The following is an 18,065-nucleotide window of genomic DNA, read 5'->3' on the forward strand; positions in this document are numbered from 1 at the left end:
TTCCCATTGCTTTGTGCCAGTCATTTGTTGTCGAAAGCAATCATTGTGCAATACAGAGTTTAAATTTGTAAAAATTATGTGTCCATCTCACAATAAGCTACAAGTGTCTCACAATTACAAAATCTTTCTGTATGCTTCACCAGATCCATGAAGACATCCATTAGATCCATCTACTCGGAATAATGACACAACAACTGAAGAAGTGGAAAAACTGGTAAACAGCTAAACTGCAATTGACACATTAGACCTGAAAGTTTTGGATGAGGAAATCTTAATGATGAATTTGACATATATTTCCCTCAGACATCATCAAACATCCTTGATAATGTCAAATTCCTTCTCAGGACTTCCCCCACGTTTCTGTATCCTTCAACTTCTCTATCAAGTCATTTTGGAGCTATGAAACTCTATTGCTGAATTTTCTGACAGATTTAATCAGAGCTTCCTTCATCTCTCTGTTTCTCAAACCGTATATGAGGGGGTTGAGCAAGGGAGTCAGGATGGTATAGAACAGAGAAAGGGTTTTGCGTAGTTTTTTCAGTGTTTCTGTTTCAGGGACTATATAGGCAAGGAATAATGATCCATAGAAAAGTGTCACCACAATTAGATGAGAAGAGCAAGTTGTGAAGGTCTTCCACTGGGCAGCTTTACACTTAATTTGTAAGACAGTGAAAATAATAAAGGCATAAGATGCCAAAGTTAGTAGGAAAGGGGGACCTGTCCCTATCACTCCTAAAATAAATGTTGCAAGTTTTATGAGCTGAGTATTGTTACAGGAGAGGTTTGCCACTAGATATACATCACAAAAGAAATGATCGGATGCAGAATCTACCATTCATAATGGATGTGTAGCGCAGAGGAAAATATTGGAGGACATCCTGCAAAATCAAACTCTGCATGTCAAATCTCTCTGTCTTCTTGTAAAAAGCAAACATTACTCTGGCTTTCCATAGAAATGTCCCAATATGTTTCAATTAAAATACACACACACGAACAGACATGAGCACAGACATGCCAGATACAATTTTAATTTTATTAATTTTTTTAAAAAATATTGTTTTCCCTCCCATTGAATTCAGTGGAGATTACTCTGAAGTAAATTGGCATAAGATTGCAGTCTTGATGACAGAGAACATAATCACATAGTGGTGATGAATATGAGTTGAATGAGAGATTGAAATGGCACAGAGATATAGCCATTTAGGCTGGCATTTGAAATTTCATTAAAAATTTTCATATTGGTTTAGTTCAGTGGTAGGGAATAAATGACCCATTAGATATTGTTGGGCTAAAACCCTTACCACCTGAGACCATATTGGCCAACAATATCTAGAGAGCCACTGTTCTTTAGCACTGATAGAGATGGAGGCCAATTCAGTAGGTAAATGCAAGTAATTTGTAGTTGTTCTATCAATAGCCCAATACACATTTTACAATATAAAAAATGATGCTTGATTTCATATCTTCACCAGCTACAAATATTCCATAGTAATTGTGATTATGGATCAACAGGCCCATGAAAATACAAATCAGATCGCCCTGCTGAAAAGTGTGCCACAACAACTGGAGAAGTAAAAAAAATATGCTGAAGATCTGAATTGCAATCTGCACATTAATGTGAGGGGTTTTGGCTCAGGCTGCTTTATTGAGGTATTTGCAAATGTGAGATCCTCACATCCCATTAATGGCAAATCCTTTCTCAACACTTCATCTGTGTGTATTTCTGCATACTTCACCAGATCCAGCACAACATTGCGAAGCTACAAAATTCTGCTGCTGAATTTTCTGACAGATCTGAACAGAGCTTCTTTCACCTCCCTATTTCTCAAGCTGTATATGAGGGGGTTCAGCGTGGGAGTCAGGATGGTGTAGAACAGAGAAAACATTTTGTGTAGTCTCTTCAGTGTTTCTGTTTCAGGGACTATATAGACAAGGAATATTGACCCATAGAAAAGTGACACAACAATCAGATGAGAAGAGCAGGTGGAGAAGGCCTTTTGCTGCACTATCTTGGATTTAATTTGCAAGACAGTGGAAATGATGCAGCTATAGGAGGCCAAAGTTAGTAGAAAAGGGGGTAATATCACCACCAGCCCTAGTATAAAAACTGCAGTTCTTACTATGTGAGTATTGCTACAAGAAAGGTTTGCCACTGGATATACATCACAAAAGAAATCATCAATTTCATTGGGCCCACAGAATGTGAGCTCTACCACGAGAGATGTTATGAAAGTGTTGGTTAAAAGACCACTCATCCAAGAGGTGATTGCTAACTGGAGGCAAAGTCTACCATTCATAATGGTTGAGTAGTGCAGAGGTTTGCATATTGCCAAATACCGGTCATAGGACATCATGGCCAGAAGAAAACATTCCGTAACTCCCAAGAAACCAAAGAAATAATATTGTGTGATGCATCCCATAATGGATATGGACCTATCCCCAGTAAGGAAACTGACCAGCATCCTGGGGAGGATGGTTGAAATGTAGCAAGTCTCCAAGAAGGACAGGTTCATGATGAAAAAGTACATGGGGGTTTGAAGATGCTGGTCAACCACAACCAGAAAAACAATTAGGAGGTTTGCAACAAGCGACAAAGCATAGATGGCAAAAAAGAATACAAAGAGGAAGATTCGCAGTTCAAGGAGATTACCAAATCCCAGAAGGATGAATGTTGTAGGGCTTGACATATTTTTCTTTATTTCTGTTTGATGATGAATCTCAACATTGTTCTGAAATACAATTTGACAAGTTTTAGTGAGCTTGGACACTCCTGTTTCACCATCCACTGATGTTCGAAGCTAAAGTTGGCAGGATCCAGGTATCCAATATGGTTTTCTCATGCTGTATTATTTAAAAATAATGGTCATGGAGTATCATGTGTTTTAAAAGCTCTGCCACGACCCTACGTCTTTTCCTTTGAAGCACTTCTCACATAGAAAGGGTTAGAGTTAGGGCCAGTGAGAAGGGCTGATTTGCAGAGGTGAGGCATTTGGAGAGAAGGATAGTGCTTAACCATTTCCTACCTGTGGCTTTACCCTGTTTCCTCCCTGAAACTAGGCAATATTCCCAAAGCTGGGATTCCAGAACTATGTTGCTGCCCTTCCCACTAGGGATAGTGATGTAATGAGAAAGCAAGACTGTACAATCCTGAGACGGGATTCTATCTCCTTCAAAAGTATGAGGGAGGGGGATACTGCTTTGGGTGCTTCCAGATAATGCAAAATATTTTCCCTGGAAGTAGAAAGCTTGCACAATGGAAAATCCTCAGATTGTAAAGCAGGCATGGCCAAATTTGGCCCTCCAAATGTTTTGGGACTACAACTCCCATCATCCCTAGCTAGCAGGACCAGTGGTCACGGACAATGGGAATTGTAGATCCAAAACATCTGGAGGGCCACATTTGGCCATGCCTGTTGTAAAGATTGCTTTGCGGATCACCTAGTCCACCACCTGCCCTTCAATCAGGAAAGGATCTGCAATGCAGATGTTACAAAGTGTGAGTCTGAACTCATGTGTGTGTCCAGCACTCATATGTTTTCCATCGTACACTCCAAACAGGTTTAGGATCTTCTGTTGAAGTTAAAATGTGCTTTTGCTGTGAATATATGTTTCTACCCTTAACCGTATGCCCCAAGGTGTTCATGCACCAGAGGAAGGAAGAAAGGTTGGTTTATTGCATGAAATGAAAGGGACAGTTTCATTAGTTTACCCTGCCCAGTTGGTAGTTGAAAGGACATGACCTTAGTGAGAAATGACTCACTTGTTTCCCGAATCAAAAGTTTACCTTAGAATAAGGGAATGTTTTCTGTGTGGAACACCAGACTTTGCTACAGGATGTTGTAATCAAACTTTGCTGGTGATACAGTGTGCTGTGTGCTGATATTCACAGTATTAGGACACACACTGTTACACAGGATGCAAGCACAGCACCGACGACAGATGTGTGCCCGGTCTGTGCGTAAATAATACAGGATAGACCAGGATTTCCCATGGCATGAAATAAAACATTTAGATTAACTGTAAAAGACCTAAAAGCAGGTACTTAAAAACAGTGAAAAGATGACCGAAATCATCAATAGCTAAAAAAAGAAGGCACATTTTTTTTGGCTACATATCTGAGGAGGCTTGGCTAAACAAATAAATTTTAGGCAGGCATTGAAAAGAGTATAGCGCAGATACCTGTCAGATATCAGTAGGTTGGGTATTTCAGAGTATAGCTGCTGCTCTAGATTTCTTACGCTACTGATTTCTTACAAGTGTGGAACACATGTTCTTTAGCACCTTCAACAGTGTACATTCCACAAAGCTAAATGTTCAAGTTGGTACATAGGTTCCACTATGGAACAGCCCTTATTTCACAGTTTTTTTTCATGTTTAGCTGAAATCTTCTTCCCTGTAATTTCTATTACTTCTGGTCCTACATTTGGGAACAATGGAGAACAAGTCTGCTCCCTCGTCACTGGGTTATACCTTTAAACATTTGAAGAGAGCTATCACACCTTCCCTGCTTTTTTTTACAGGCAGCATTCAACCACATGTGTACCACAGGACTTCTAGTCAATCACTTGGAGTGAGTGCTGAACATACTGTAGCCAGGCAATAGCCAACCTTTTCTTTTTTGGCTGGAAATGGAGAATGAAAGAAAATGTGCCTGGTGTGATGTAGCTATGGGGGAAGGAGAAGAAACTCTGGTAAACAGTGAAGTCCCATGTCCCACTGCTGTCATCTCTATTAATACAATCGCTATTGTATTAACATTTACATTATTTTCATTACTTTAACTCTGAGTACCTAGTCCTGGAGTGGTTTTCTGTGAAATTCAAAGTGTTGCCTCCAATATTCCAAAGAGTTTAATTGCTTCAGTAACATATCTCATTTCATATGCTTGCCAACTCTATGACTTTCTTAATAAACTTAAAAAAACTTGAGGACTTAGCAACACTATTATTTTGTAAAATAATAAAGAGAGAGAGAGAGAGAGAGAGAAAGAAAGAAAGAAAGAAAGAAAGGAAGGAAGGAAGGAAGGAAGAAAGGAAGGAAGGGGAAGGTACATTAAGTAACTGTCAATCTGAACAAAAATGAGAAGAAACAGATTTATGCAGCACATCCTTCACTTCCCATCAAACAACCCCACAGTTCCAAATACAGCACATAGGGATGAAAAGCTAATGCATAAATATTTACCTCAAAAATGATTATATTTCTAGGTGGAATTTCTGATGTGTTAGATTCAGGTTCCATCACTATAAGACAAGTCTCTGTTTTGCTGCTTCTCTATCCAAACAATCTTTGCTTCAGGTGGATGTTGTAGAGTCTTGCTTCCTTACAGTAGCAGAATATCAGTGTGCTCTTCTAAAAGCTCCTAATTTGTCTTGCTTCTATTTATTAGGAAAGTATCAGCAGATGCATTTATTCAAATATGGTTAAATGATCAAGCACAAATGTTTCCGTAGATGGATACTTGCAGTTACTGGGGGGATGGCACTGATCAATTTTTTTTCTATGCTTGGCTCTATGTATCAGTAATTCTGGGAGCTATGCCAAACATCTTAAACTATTAGCATGGTAAGGCTCACATTATAGGATATCAACGATACTCCAGCCAAATGAACTGGAAAAATGTTCTCAGATGCGGAAAGTTACAGGTTCACTCATGCCAGGGGAAATTCATTTTACTGATTACATGTTACTCTCCCAAAGCCTGGTCTTGATATTACGAAACAGATTTGTTTCCTTTAAAAAAAATATATTTGCAAATATAACAACATGACTAGAAGGAATAAATAAAGATCGCAGCATCTGACATTGACAATAAGCATATTACACCAATCCTAATATAAACATATAGATTAACATACACAGTCCATGTATCCAGAAATGTATCTAAAGAAGACTGACAGTTGGGAGCTTTGTGCTCAGTCATAAAAGGGACTATGAGGTCTTCAGACCACTGTGTAGTAGATGGTTGAATTTTGTCCTTGAAATATACATCTCTGATCCAGGATAAGAGTTTCCAGAATCTACTTCTGCTGTCCACTTGCATCCTCTCCCCAGGGACGCTGGTGGTACTGTGGTCTAAACTACTGAGCCTCTTGGGCTTGCCAATCATAAGGTCGGCATTTCGAATCCGTGCAATGGGTTAACTCCCATTGCTTTGTCCCAGTCATTTGTTGTCGAAAGCAATCATGGTGCAATACAGAGTTTAAATTTGTAAAAATTATGTGTCCATCTCACAATAAGCTACAAGTGTATCACAATTACAAAATCTTTCTGTATGCTTCACCAGATCCATGAAGACATCCATTAGATCCATCTACTCGGAATAATGACACAACAACTGAAGAAGTGGAAAAACTGGTAAACAGCTAAACTGCAATTGACATATTAGAACTGAAAGTTTTGGATCAGGAAATCTTAATGATGACTTTGGCATATATAGTTTCCTCAGACATTATCAAACATCCTTGATAATGTCAAATTCTTTCTCAGGACTTCCCCCAAGTTTCTGTATCCTTCAATTTCTCTATCAAGTCATTTTGGAGCTATGAAACTCTATTGCTGAATTTTCTAACAGATTTAAGCAGAGCTTCCTTCATCTCTCTGTTTCTCAAACCGTATATGAGGGGGTTGAGCAAGGGAGTCAGGATGGTATAGAACAGAGAAAGGGTTTTGCGTAGTTTTTTCAGTGTTTCTGTTTCAGGGACTATATAGGCAAGGAATAATGATCCATAGAAAAGTGTCACCACAATTAGATGAGAAGAGCAAGTTGTGAAGGTCTTCCACTGGGCAGCTTTACACTTAATTTGTAAGACAGTGAAAATAATAAAGGCATAAGATGCCAAAGTTAGTAGGAAAGGGGGACCTGTTCCTATCACTCCTAAAATAAATGTTGCAAGTTTTACGAACTGAGTATTGTTACAGGAGAGGTTTGCCACTGGATATACATCACAAAAGAAATGATCAATTTCATTGGGCCCACAGAATGTGAGCTTTAGCATAAGCAAAGTGATGATAGTGTTGGTCAACAGGCCACACATCCAAGAAGTGATCACCAGTCGGATGCAGAGTCTACCATTCATAATGGATATGTAGCGCAGAGGTTTGCATATTGATAAATACCGGTCATAGGACATCATTGCCAGAAGGTAGCATTCTGTGGCTGCCAAGAAACCAAAGAGATAGTATTGTGTGATACATCCTGTAATGGATATGGACCTATCCCCAGTAAGAAAACTGGCCAGCATCCTGGGGAGAATGGTTGAAATGTAGCAAGTCTCCAAGAAGGACAGGTTCATGATGAAGAAATACATGGGGGTTTGAAGATGCTGGTCAACCACAACCAGAAAAACAACCAGGAAGTTCATGACTAGAGATAAAACATAGATTGCAAGCAACAATATGAACAGGAGAATTCGCAGTTCAAGTAGGTTGCCAAATCCCAGAAGGATGAATGCTGAAGGACTTGATTGATTTCCTCCCACTGCTGTTTGTTGGTGATGACTGTCAGCATCATTCTAAAACACATTTTTTTTTATAAAAAAAATTAGCAAACTAATGTTGTCACATTTGTATTTGTATTTTAAGAGATATCTGCTTCTCCACAATGGCTTTGGGAAGGGAAGATTTGTGGTGGAGAAGCAGCTGGAAAGAAGGTTGCTGGACCTTTTCCTACCTGCTCCTTTCTCATGTTTCCTCCCCCAACCCAATCATGATCGCAGCATCTTGTATTTGAAACCCATGCCATTTCTCTTCCCAATAGTGACAGGAATGGAATCCTGAGAATAAGATTGGGGAATCCCATACATATTATGTATGGGATATTGCTTTGTATGTTCCCCAATAAAGAAATATAACACAACGGAGAATCTCAGAACTGTAGAGTTGGAAGTTACCTTAAAGTTCACACCCCTAACTAGTACAGAATAATGGATTTATTTATTATTTTGCAAAGGGTGTTTAAGGAGATTACAGAAATTACTGTGCTAAAGCTGACCAAAAGTCCAGAGGTAGCATTATTATCAATTTACGATGGAGTGGAAGTTTCACAGGCTATGAAGGACTTGCTCACAAATTTATTGACAGCTGCATGAATTATTATAGCCTGAAAGAGGAAGGAGCAAACTGAACATAAAATGGACAAATGGTATAAAGAGGTGTGGGATACAGTGGTTCCTCGGGTTACATACGCTTCAGGTTACAGACTCCGCTAACCCAGAAATAATATCTTGGGTTAATAACTTCACTTCAGTATAAGAACAGAAATCGCATGGCGGTGGCGCGGCAGCAGCGGGAGGCCCCATTAGCTAAAGTGGTGCTTCAGGTTAAGAACAGTTTCAGGTTAAGAACTGACCACTGGAACGAATTAAGTACGTAACCAGAGGTACCACTGTATAGCTATTAATGATGAATGTGCCATTAAGGTAAGATGGGGAATATGCAGGAGAAATGATTTTAAGGAGATATGGAGGATGTTTGTATAATTTGTACTGTTAAAACGGAAAGGGGTCAAGCCATTGCAAGAGGTGTTGAAATTTTGGGAGGTTGGATAGTTACAATGGAATGGTCTTGGTGGTGGGGTGCACATTTTTATTCTTATTCATTTATGATTATTACTTTGTCTAATAATAATAATAATTCCACACCCTAACAGTACAGAATACTGGACTAACTTCTGTGATATAACCATTCAGATGTTTGAAGACACCCATCTCTATTTCCATACATGCCCTTTTTGTGCTGTGTTGATTCTATTATTGGTGTTCAATGCGATTCCTCCTAATATGATTTGTACAGCTGCAGTCTAAAATGGAACTAAATGGGTTAGAGGACATACAATTGTAGCCCTAGTCCAGTGTCTTGTTTCAGCTATACTGAAGCCCAGATGAAGGGCACTGGTATAGGTGAAACACTCCAAGAACCTGATCACATGAAAAGAGCTTGCTGACAATAGAAAGGGAGGCTGTTCCAAAGGACATCATAGCAAAAATCTGGCGTAGACAATGTGATGTCCACCAGAGGTTTGGGGCTACAATTCTTATCAGCCCTATTTAGAGATGGAGGAGAAAATTGATTTTAATGAGAAACGACCTAATTTGATTTTTTTAAAACACGTACACACATACACACACGACAAAAACACAACTGTCCTTCAAAGTTCACACTTCTCCATATATTGCAATATGGTTCTTATACCAAGTAATACAGTATATTAAAAGGAAAGTGTCATGGAAATGCAAAAATGAGCATCTTCATTAAATCTGCATTCATCCCCCCCAAAAAAAATATGTTTCTAGAAATGTCATGATTAAAATTCACAACATGCAATGGAAATGTTGAGAACTAAATTTAAGAGTATAAAAATGAAAAACAGAGAGAAACTGAAATGGAAAGACTAATGCATCCCTCCCCCCTGTACATATGGCCAAGGGTCAGGGATAATGGGAGTTGTCCACAATATCTGGAGAGCCCTACATGAGCTATTCCTACACTACAGGAAAATATGAAGGATGAAAGGACCTGAAAGTGAGATTACTGGATACAGTTGAAGGAGATACAGGGAGGGTGTGTGTGTGTGTGTATTTACTGGTGACTGGACATCTGCCTCCTCCCCTTCCTCGTTACAGAAAACAAAAATATGGCATTTAAAAAAATGATCCACACAATCTCATCCATCTCTGGAGTTTTATGCTTAATTCTTCAGGATATTTCAAGTGATTAATAAATGAAATGGGGAAGGGCGAGAGAAAAATAGCTGAACCAAATACCTTGATTGTTGTAAAAATTACCAATATTTTTATTACACTAGCTTAGGAAACATTCTCCAATCCCGAAGTAAACTACATATAGATTTTGATTTTTCTTCCAGAACAGTCTCACTGAATCAAACAAGGTAACTCCAGATCCTTATTACCTATATTAAGTGAACAGAATTCTGGGTAAAAATCAGCAGCTTGGAAACATCATTGATTGCGAGATTCCAAATGAAGATGAAGAACGTAACTGTCAAAACTACAAACTCAGTTGAGCCAGAACTGAAGTACATTCAAAATATTCAAATGTCATGAAGTATTATTTAAACTATGAGTACCTAGCATTGGATTGAGAAATCCAACATGCTATCCCCGGTTGTCTAAAGAGTCTAAAATTGATCTGTCCAGTAAAAGATGGCTTTTCATACATTGTATGCATATTTTCCTAATAAACCTTGTGACTGACCTATAAAGAGGAAGGCAAATTAAGTAAATGCAATTGATCTGAACCAGTGCTTTTTCAGGGGGCACTCAAGGGGATGCTGTACCAGCACCTCTTTTTGTTGTTGATAAAAAAGTGTGAAACTTACAGTAACAATTTCAGAGTGAGTACCAGCACCTATTTTTCTAGAAAAAATAGCACTCTATTTTGGAAGAATCTAAACAGAAATCAGATCAGACTTACTCAACCCACCTTCCACAGTTCACCATGAAATTGATAAGAGTTGCCATATGAGTTTGAAATGGTTTCTGTACATACCTGATAGAAATATGGTGCCTATAAACCATATTAAATTCTCATGAAATAAAAAAGAAACACCCTGTTCCAAGGATAGCACATGGGGATGAGAAACTATATTTACCTCCAAAATTATTGTGTTTCTAGATGGAATCTCTGATGTGTTCATCTCAGTTTCCATTCTTAGGATGCACGACTGTCTTCTGATTCCTTATGGTGCTCCCAAGTTTTGTTCCAGGTAGATGCTATGGAGTCTTGCTCCAATCTTGCTCCCATCCACTAACAAAATATCAACATGCACTTATTAAAGTTCAAATGTTCAAGAAGTCTGGCTTCCATTTAGTAGCAAAATATCAGTAGGTACACTTATTTAGACACAGTTAAATAATCAAATACAAGTGCTTCTGTCACTAGATGTTTGCAGTGACTGGGAGAAATCACTAAGCAGTTTCTGCCTGTGTTTGGCTACCTATATTTGTTATTCTGGGAGTTATGCCAAGTGTCTTAAACTATTAGCATTAGCTGTTAAACTATTATCTCACATAATGGGATGTCAATACTGCAGACAAAGGGGGGGGGGAGTTCTCAAACAGGGAAAGTTAGATGCTCACTCATGTCAATGAGAATTCTATACGATATGATATCTTTATTGTCATTGTCCCATGCAGAACAATGAAATTGAAAAACTACATAAAACATTCAAAAACCCCTAAAAACTCTGAAACCCCATTTTAAAATACACTATACTATAGAGACCCTTTATGCTGCGTTTAGAACCTGAATTGCATTTGCATAGAAATTGTTTCTCAGGCGGCTAGTCCTGGCCTTTATAACCCTATACCTTCTTCCAGAAGGCAGAAGCTGAAAGAGATCATTTCCGGGGTGCGTACTATCCTGTGCTATCTCTGCCACTTTCTTATGGCACCTGAGAGCATAGATTTGATCTAGGGTGGGAAGAGTGTACCCAATTATTCTCTCTGCAGTCTTTACAACCCTGGACGGCATTGTTTTTTCCCTGGCCATGCAGCTCCCAAACCACACACACAGACCATAAGTTAATACACTCTCCACAGTGCAATGGTAAAATGCCATTAACAGGTCCTTTGTGAGATTATTTTTCCAGAGGATTCTCAGGATTCTCTACCCTCTTCCAAACCCATGTCTATTTAATTAATGGCACCAAACTGATATTAACATACACACACACTGTCTCAACAGGATGAACAAGAATAGCCAAGCTATACCCACCGAGACTTTAATTTTCAAGTGTAGGAGTAAAAATAAACAAATAAAAGAAATAAAGTTGGATCATGATATCCTTGTGGAAAAAGATATCATACCTGAGAGCTGGATCCATTGCCATATTTAGAGTAGTCCCATTGGAATCAACGGAACTTATTTACTGATCTTATAATCTTTACACTAAGGATTGTGCCCAAACTGCTTTATTGAGAGCAAACTCTAACAGGCATTAGGCATGAGAAAAGACTGGATTTCTTAACATTACTGAATGGGTCTATTCTACTCATGACTAATGCATTCTCTGCATTCTGAATTAAGTGAACTTTTAAGGACATTTCTAAATGAAGCATGTCAAATTAATCTAAACTGGAAGGTACCAAATTAACGAATGACAGTAGTATAGAAGCTGTCAGGGTATGAGTAGTCATAATCAGTTCCCTTTTCCCCAGCAGTATACACAGCTAGCAGATGAAGTAGCGTTGATTAAAGTTACTCCAGGATAGAGCTATCATTGTGTAATCCTCTGCCTTTTAAAGAGGAATTGTGATCTCATCAAGGGTACACACTGAGTAGCACAGGAACCAGCTCCTAAGTGCCTAGGTCCCTTCACCTCCCCTAAAATATTTGAGGGGCCCAGGCCACCCAAATAAATGGGTATTGCCACTCAAATAGTGTGTGTGTGCTGCATCATGTCATCGATCATGTGGGGCAGGGCTTACCTGGATCCCGCTCCCATATTCTATTCAAGTTGGCACCCCTGCTGAGTAGTTCCCCCCAATCACCACCTGTCTCTTCTCTGGACTGAGCCTCAGTTTATTCACCTTTTCCCAGAGCAAATGGAAGCCTTGATCTAATGTCATTGGTAGACAGTTGGAGCAGAACTGGGGAAATAATAATACCCTGTGCATGTGTGATGACATTCCAAACTGTCTCAGAGCATTCCTAGGTGAGCTTTCATCGCCTTGAGAGTACTATGACGAAGTTCATAAATACTGAGCTGATTTCAAATCAAGTCATGGGGCATTGTCTATCACTAAAACAAACAAACAAACAAACAAACAAACAAACAAACAAACAAAATGAGAAATGCATGTTTTTAACCCAGATTCTCATTTTGCGAAATCATAAATGTGGCACTGCCAATATACTTTTGAAAATAAACATCACAGCAAAAAGCCTGCTATTTTTCCATTATTGTTTATAAAATCAATCCGGGCATAAACTGAACACTATATGAAGCTGCTGCTGTCAAGCAGGAAGTTTGAACACTAGAGGGCAGCTAAAGGCAATCAATTTATGTATATAAATCAAATGTCTTAAAACAGGTATTTTGTTATGATTTTGTTTTTAAAACATACACCCCACACCAGTGGCAGAGCATATGGCTGTGCTACCCAGGATGGGCGTGCTCCCAAGGAGGGTGGGGCGCGCTCCTGAGGGGGACAGAGTGCGCTCCCGAGGGGCATGAGATGTGGAGGGTGCCCTCCCAGGTGCGGGATATCCACTTGGGTGCATGGAGTGGCGTGCACATTCTGTAGCCGGGGGCGGAGCAAGCTGCCCACGGGGGCAGAGCGAGCTGCTGATGTTAGACATTCAGCGCACCGCCGGCCTGCGACTCCGAAGCCTCCCCCAAGCTGTCAAAATAAAGGGGGGAATGCCACCAGCAAAGCGGCACAGCTCCCTCCCTTACCCTGACTGCTCGGAGTAGGCCTGGGAGTCGCGGGCCGGTGGCGCGCCAAATGTCACCCCCTCAGCGAAGACACCCGGGGCAATCCATCCCCACCGCACCCCCTTCCTCCGTCCCTGCCCCACACAACTGAACTTGAAACCAGAAGGCTGTAAAATTCCAGTCATATGTTTCATCCAGACAGTAAAGCAATCCCATGAAGCAATAATTAATACAAGAATCCCCTTAGGGTTTAGGAAGTCAGTTGCAAGATAAATGGTCCCCGCCCCCAGATAGCCAATCTGCAGCAAAGTCCCACAGGATCACTTATTTTAAGAGAGAAGCATCTACACCCATAAACATTATCACTAACAGTTCTGTGTAAATGTGGCTGTTCCAGCTTGCTCAGAGCCTATTGTGTTTCCTTAATTTTTTTACTACAGGTTTTGAATCCTGGAATATCACTGTGCATCAAAGAGATTGGTTGAAGGCAAATGCTCATCCCATATGATGCTATTCTTTTGTTGGTGAGGTACCATATTTCAAGAGTTTTTCTAAACAATAGTTTGTTTTTACCAGTGTTAGGATAGGTCAATTTTGGTTTCTCTCCATTTCTCTTCTTTCCAGTTGTATGTGAAGTTCTGTTAATGCAAATGCATGGTTCAAACTACCTTTGTGGATGTTTCTGGAAAGACTATGACAAGTTAAATAATTAATTTATTTTACTAATCCTTCACGGCTTTCTCTCACCCATTATATCAATGTAAAGTTCAAGGAAGAAATACATACAGAGGATCCTATCTTGAGGCAGTTGACTCTGGTGGCAGATGCTGTGGGGGGCACTCCCCGTTCCCCCTGAGTTCCCCTAGTTAGCCTCCTGTCCTTTGGTACATTGGAGGATGCCCCATCAGGAATGCTGAAATAAGATTCTGGGGAATGGCTTTATTTCGGCTCACATATCATTCTGGAATGTGTAAGACAGTGTCAGGGAATGGTCTGAAGATGACGACTGGGGAATGCATTCTATGGCAGACCAGCTTCTCTCCGATGGAGAGTTGGATGGGGAAGAGTGGTCCCCATTGTCCACAGTGTGTTCAGAAGCAGAGAGAGAGAGAAGCTGAACAGCTTAGGGAGGGGTTACCCAGTTGCGAGATAATGACAAGAGAAACAGAAGGGAGGGGACAGCTAGTCAAGACATCACTGGAGAGTGTGGGGGACTCCCCCCTCACCACGGACTCAGAGGTCCAAACGTATTAGAGAGCAAAGGAGTCAGAAGGAGGGAGGAACTTCCCTTTGGCACCTAAAATGCTGCGGAAGTTGGAAGGAGGATTTAGAATAGCCAACTGCCCTCCTTGCGGAGAGCTGTGTATTTGTGCTTGCAACATGATATAAATATATCAACTGCTTGTTAATTCTTATCTGTGAAGTTACAGAAGGGAGGAGAGGACTCTCCATGCCTGACAGGTAGGTAGAATCACCTTGAAATGCAATCTGAATTGAATTGCTCTCCCACCTCTACATTTAGTCAGGAAGACAAATGGGGAGAAATGGCAACTGCCTTCCCAAATCCACCCAGTTCATCAAATTATTTCTATATCAAACTCCCCTTTTCATTCACTACTCCAACTGGAAAAAGAAAGCTCAGCTCATTTTTGGACAAAGGTACTTGTGATGTGTTTTTGCTTAGCATTGCAGCATTCATATTGCCTTAGGCTGAAATCCTGCACACACTTGCTTGGGAAAGTGCTTTGTTCCAGTGATAACAGTGGGGTGAACGTCTGACTAAGCATGCTTGGCATTTATTAATTGATTGATTTCAGAAAAATTATACTCCACCCTTCCAAAGCATTTGCATTGCCTGGGGGGTGGGGTGGGGGGCTTACACCACTTTAAAGCAACAGCAGTAAAAATAGAAGCAGACTCTGCACTGCAAATTCTAAAATGACTGTTACTCAGATAAGAAACCATGAATAATAAAAACACAGTTGTTCATGCATGTCACAAAGGCATAGCTTGCAGTGGCCAGGTCTCATTTTCTCAGGAATGTGCAGAGCTGGTGCATGAACCTAGGACAAGAAAAGACCACAGCTGCTTTCTGAGCATCCAGATGCTTAACCACAAGGTGCCATAGTGATAGCAAGAAGCACCACCCTCGTTCTGAATTGGCTTTATGATGATCCTACGTGGTGGTACTTCGGGACAGGTTTTAATAGGTTGGACTATAATATGAGGATTGTAATCATATTGGAAGCTGCAACAGAGATGGTATGCAAAATCTGTCTCACATACTATAATCCACTAAACTTTGCTTGAGCTACTCCTATTACAAAACAGCTTCCGAGTGCTGCTGATATTAAGGGGGGGGGGTGGTTAAAACTTGATGGAAGTCTTTATATCAAAATTCATCTTCTTCTGCTTTTATTTTCTAGGGTTGATGTGACCTGCAGTTGATTAAATCAATGTGGAACACAGAGAAGGAAAACCAGACAGTTATCACAGAATTCATTCTCTTGGGATTTGGGGATCTCCCTGAGCTTCAGCCCCATCTTTTTGTACTGTTCCTAGTGATTTACATTGTGACAATAACTGGGAATCTCCTTATCCTTTTGCTAGTTGTGTCTGATCAACACCCCCACACCCCCATGTACTTCTTCCTGGCCAATTTGTCTTGCTTGGAGACCTGCTATAGCTCTATTATCTTGCCCAAAATGTTGGCCAATTTGATAAGTGACAAGAAGTCCATTTCTCTTAGTGGATGTCTGTCCCAGTTTTATTTGTTTGGTTCTTGTGTAGGTATAGAGACATATCTCCTGGCAGCGATGTCCTATGACCGCTACCTGGCGATATGTAAACCTTTGCACTACACTTCTATCATGCATGTAAAGCTCTGTGTTCAGCTCATCGTTGGGGCATGGATCGACTCTATGCTGGCTAATTGTGTAATATTATACATGATGGCCCAGTTATCCTTCTGTGGCCCAAATGTCATGGATCATTACTTTTGCGACTTCATCCCACTTGAAAAACTCTCCTGCAGTGATACAAGCATGATTGAACTTGTCACCTTTCTTTCGACCTTCATTTTCACTATCACCCCATTTCTACTGACCCTCACATCCTATGTTTGCATCATCACCACCATCCTAAAGATACCATCCACCACTGGACGGCAAAAGGCCTTTTCCACCTGCTCCTCTCATCTGATTGTTGTCTGCATTTTTTATGGCACAATAATCATTGTCTACATGCTGCCAGATACACCAACTCTGAGAGACCTCAATAAAGTCTTCTCTGTCTTCTATACAGTCTTGACACCTCTCGTCAATCCTTTAATCTACAGTTTAAGAAATAAAGAAGTACATAGAGCCCTAAGAAGAGTTTGCAGCAAGGTGACGCATTTTGCAAGGATGTACTGTCATAACTGGTTTCAATAAATGGATCCCTGCTTTGCCTAACCATTTCTACAGTGTGTGATGCTCTTAACTGTAATATATTTCCTTCAAGAGAATACAGGAGGGATAGGGAACCAATGGTCTTCCAGAGGTTGTTGAACTCCATCGCAAATCCAGTGGCGGATCTTGGGGTCTCAATTTTCAGCAGCTCCCTGTGTGATGCCAAAATTTGGCGCCCCTTCTGCCTCTCATGCAGTGCCCCTGAGACTCTACACCCAAATCCTTCTCTAGCACATCAGCTCTACCTGACTGGCATGGAGTTGGAGTCCAACAGCCTCTGGAAGGATACAAGTTTCCCACGAAAGGAGTTGTGGAGCCAACAATCAGTAGTACTTTCTTAATCAATATTGTGGAAGTATAAGGTATTGTACTAGAAGCAGTTGGAAAAGTTCGTTGATATGTTGAGATGTTTATATCCCAGGTTTCTGTTCCACAGCATGGGATCCACTGGCTAAAAAGCAAAGTTTTGAAAATGTAACTCTGGAATATAAATGATTTAAAACAAGTGGAGAATCTCAGGCCCTAGTGCCAAAATGCAGCTGTTCTTGTTTTCAGTCTGCAAACAATATGCAATTGATTCCTTCCCTTCCAATTTGCATTATTGCCTTTCCATTGAAAATGAATATTTTGGAATAACATAATGATTATGTATTCCACCACAGTAAGAAAAAGAACGTCTCAATAAACCCCTGAAATAAATAAATTGCTCAAATCTCAGTTGCAACCCTTTCAGTTGTTTTCATTTACAATCGAACCCTGTGGATGTTTATGGAGATGTACGTCATGTTTTGTTCAATGAACCTTATTCATACAGGTGTTTGCATCAAATTGCAGCCATACAGTGCAATCCTAAATACATCTATTCAAAATTAAACCCATGAGGCTTTCTTTCTGGTAAATTAATTCATATTCAAGCACAACCCTGTGGATTGAGTATCCAAGAAGTTATCACCATAGAGTTCAGTGAAACTTACAGCTAGGCAAGTATGTGCTGGGTTGCAGGTCTGTATATTCCTCAGTCCATATATAACTCTATTTAGATACACAAAGAATGATGAAGTCTGGACCCAGCCCTTTGAGTATGATATTCTGGCACAAAACATTTTTCTGATAATCCACAAGACCATTGTGAATAAACTCCATCTCTTTCATTTTGTTACTTCAATAATTAAGCAATAAAATGTCATCAGAATGAATGCCATTCCTTGTTCAGGCTG

At 40.1% G+C, this 18,065-nt stretch overlaps 2 protein-coding genes and 1 pseudogene across 2 annotated transcripts; 1 reads left to right on the top strand and 2 right to left on the bottom strand.

Annotated features, from left to right (window-relative positions):
* Nucleotides 1-391: 391 nt before the first annotated feature.
* LOC128400330 (olfactory receptor 2AP1-like) lies at nt 392-5,241 on the bottom strand. Its single transcript, XM_053362481.1, has 3 exons — nt 5,185-5,241; nt 2,121-2,798; nt 392-760 (listed from the first exon to the last, which is right to left on the bottom strand). Exons 1-3 carry the CDS (start codon nt 5,239-5,241, stop codon nt 398-400), a joined length of 1,098 nt encoding a protein of 365 aa, XP_053218456.1. The 3' UTR covers nt 392-397.
* Nucleotides 5,242-5,996: 755 nt separating this feature from the next.
* LOC128400603 (olfactory receptor 6C4-like) lies at nt 5,997-10,764 on the bottom strand (annotated as a pseudogene).
* Nucleotides 10,765-15,622: 4,858 nt separating this feature from the next.
* On the top strand, nt 15,623-16,830 carry LOC128400331 (olfactory receptor 1-like). The gene is given in 2 exon segments (XM_053362482.1): nt 15,623-15,661; nt 15,826-16,830. Coding segments are annotated over 2 exon segments (1,044 nt in total).
* Nucleotides 16,831-18,065: the final 1,235 nt, after the last annotated feature.

Source organism: Podarcis raffonei, chromosome 13 (genome assembly GCF_027172205.1).
Source record: "Podarcis raffonei isolate rPodRaf1 chromosome 13, rPodRaf1.pri, whole genome shotgun sequence".
Taxonomy (NCBI): Eukaryota; Metazoa; Chordata; class Lepidosauria; order Squamata; family Lacertidae; genus Podarcis; species Podarcis raffonei.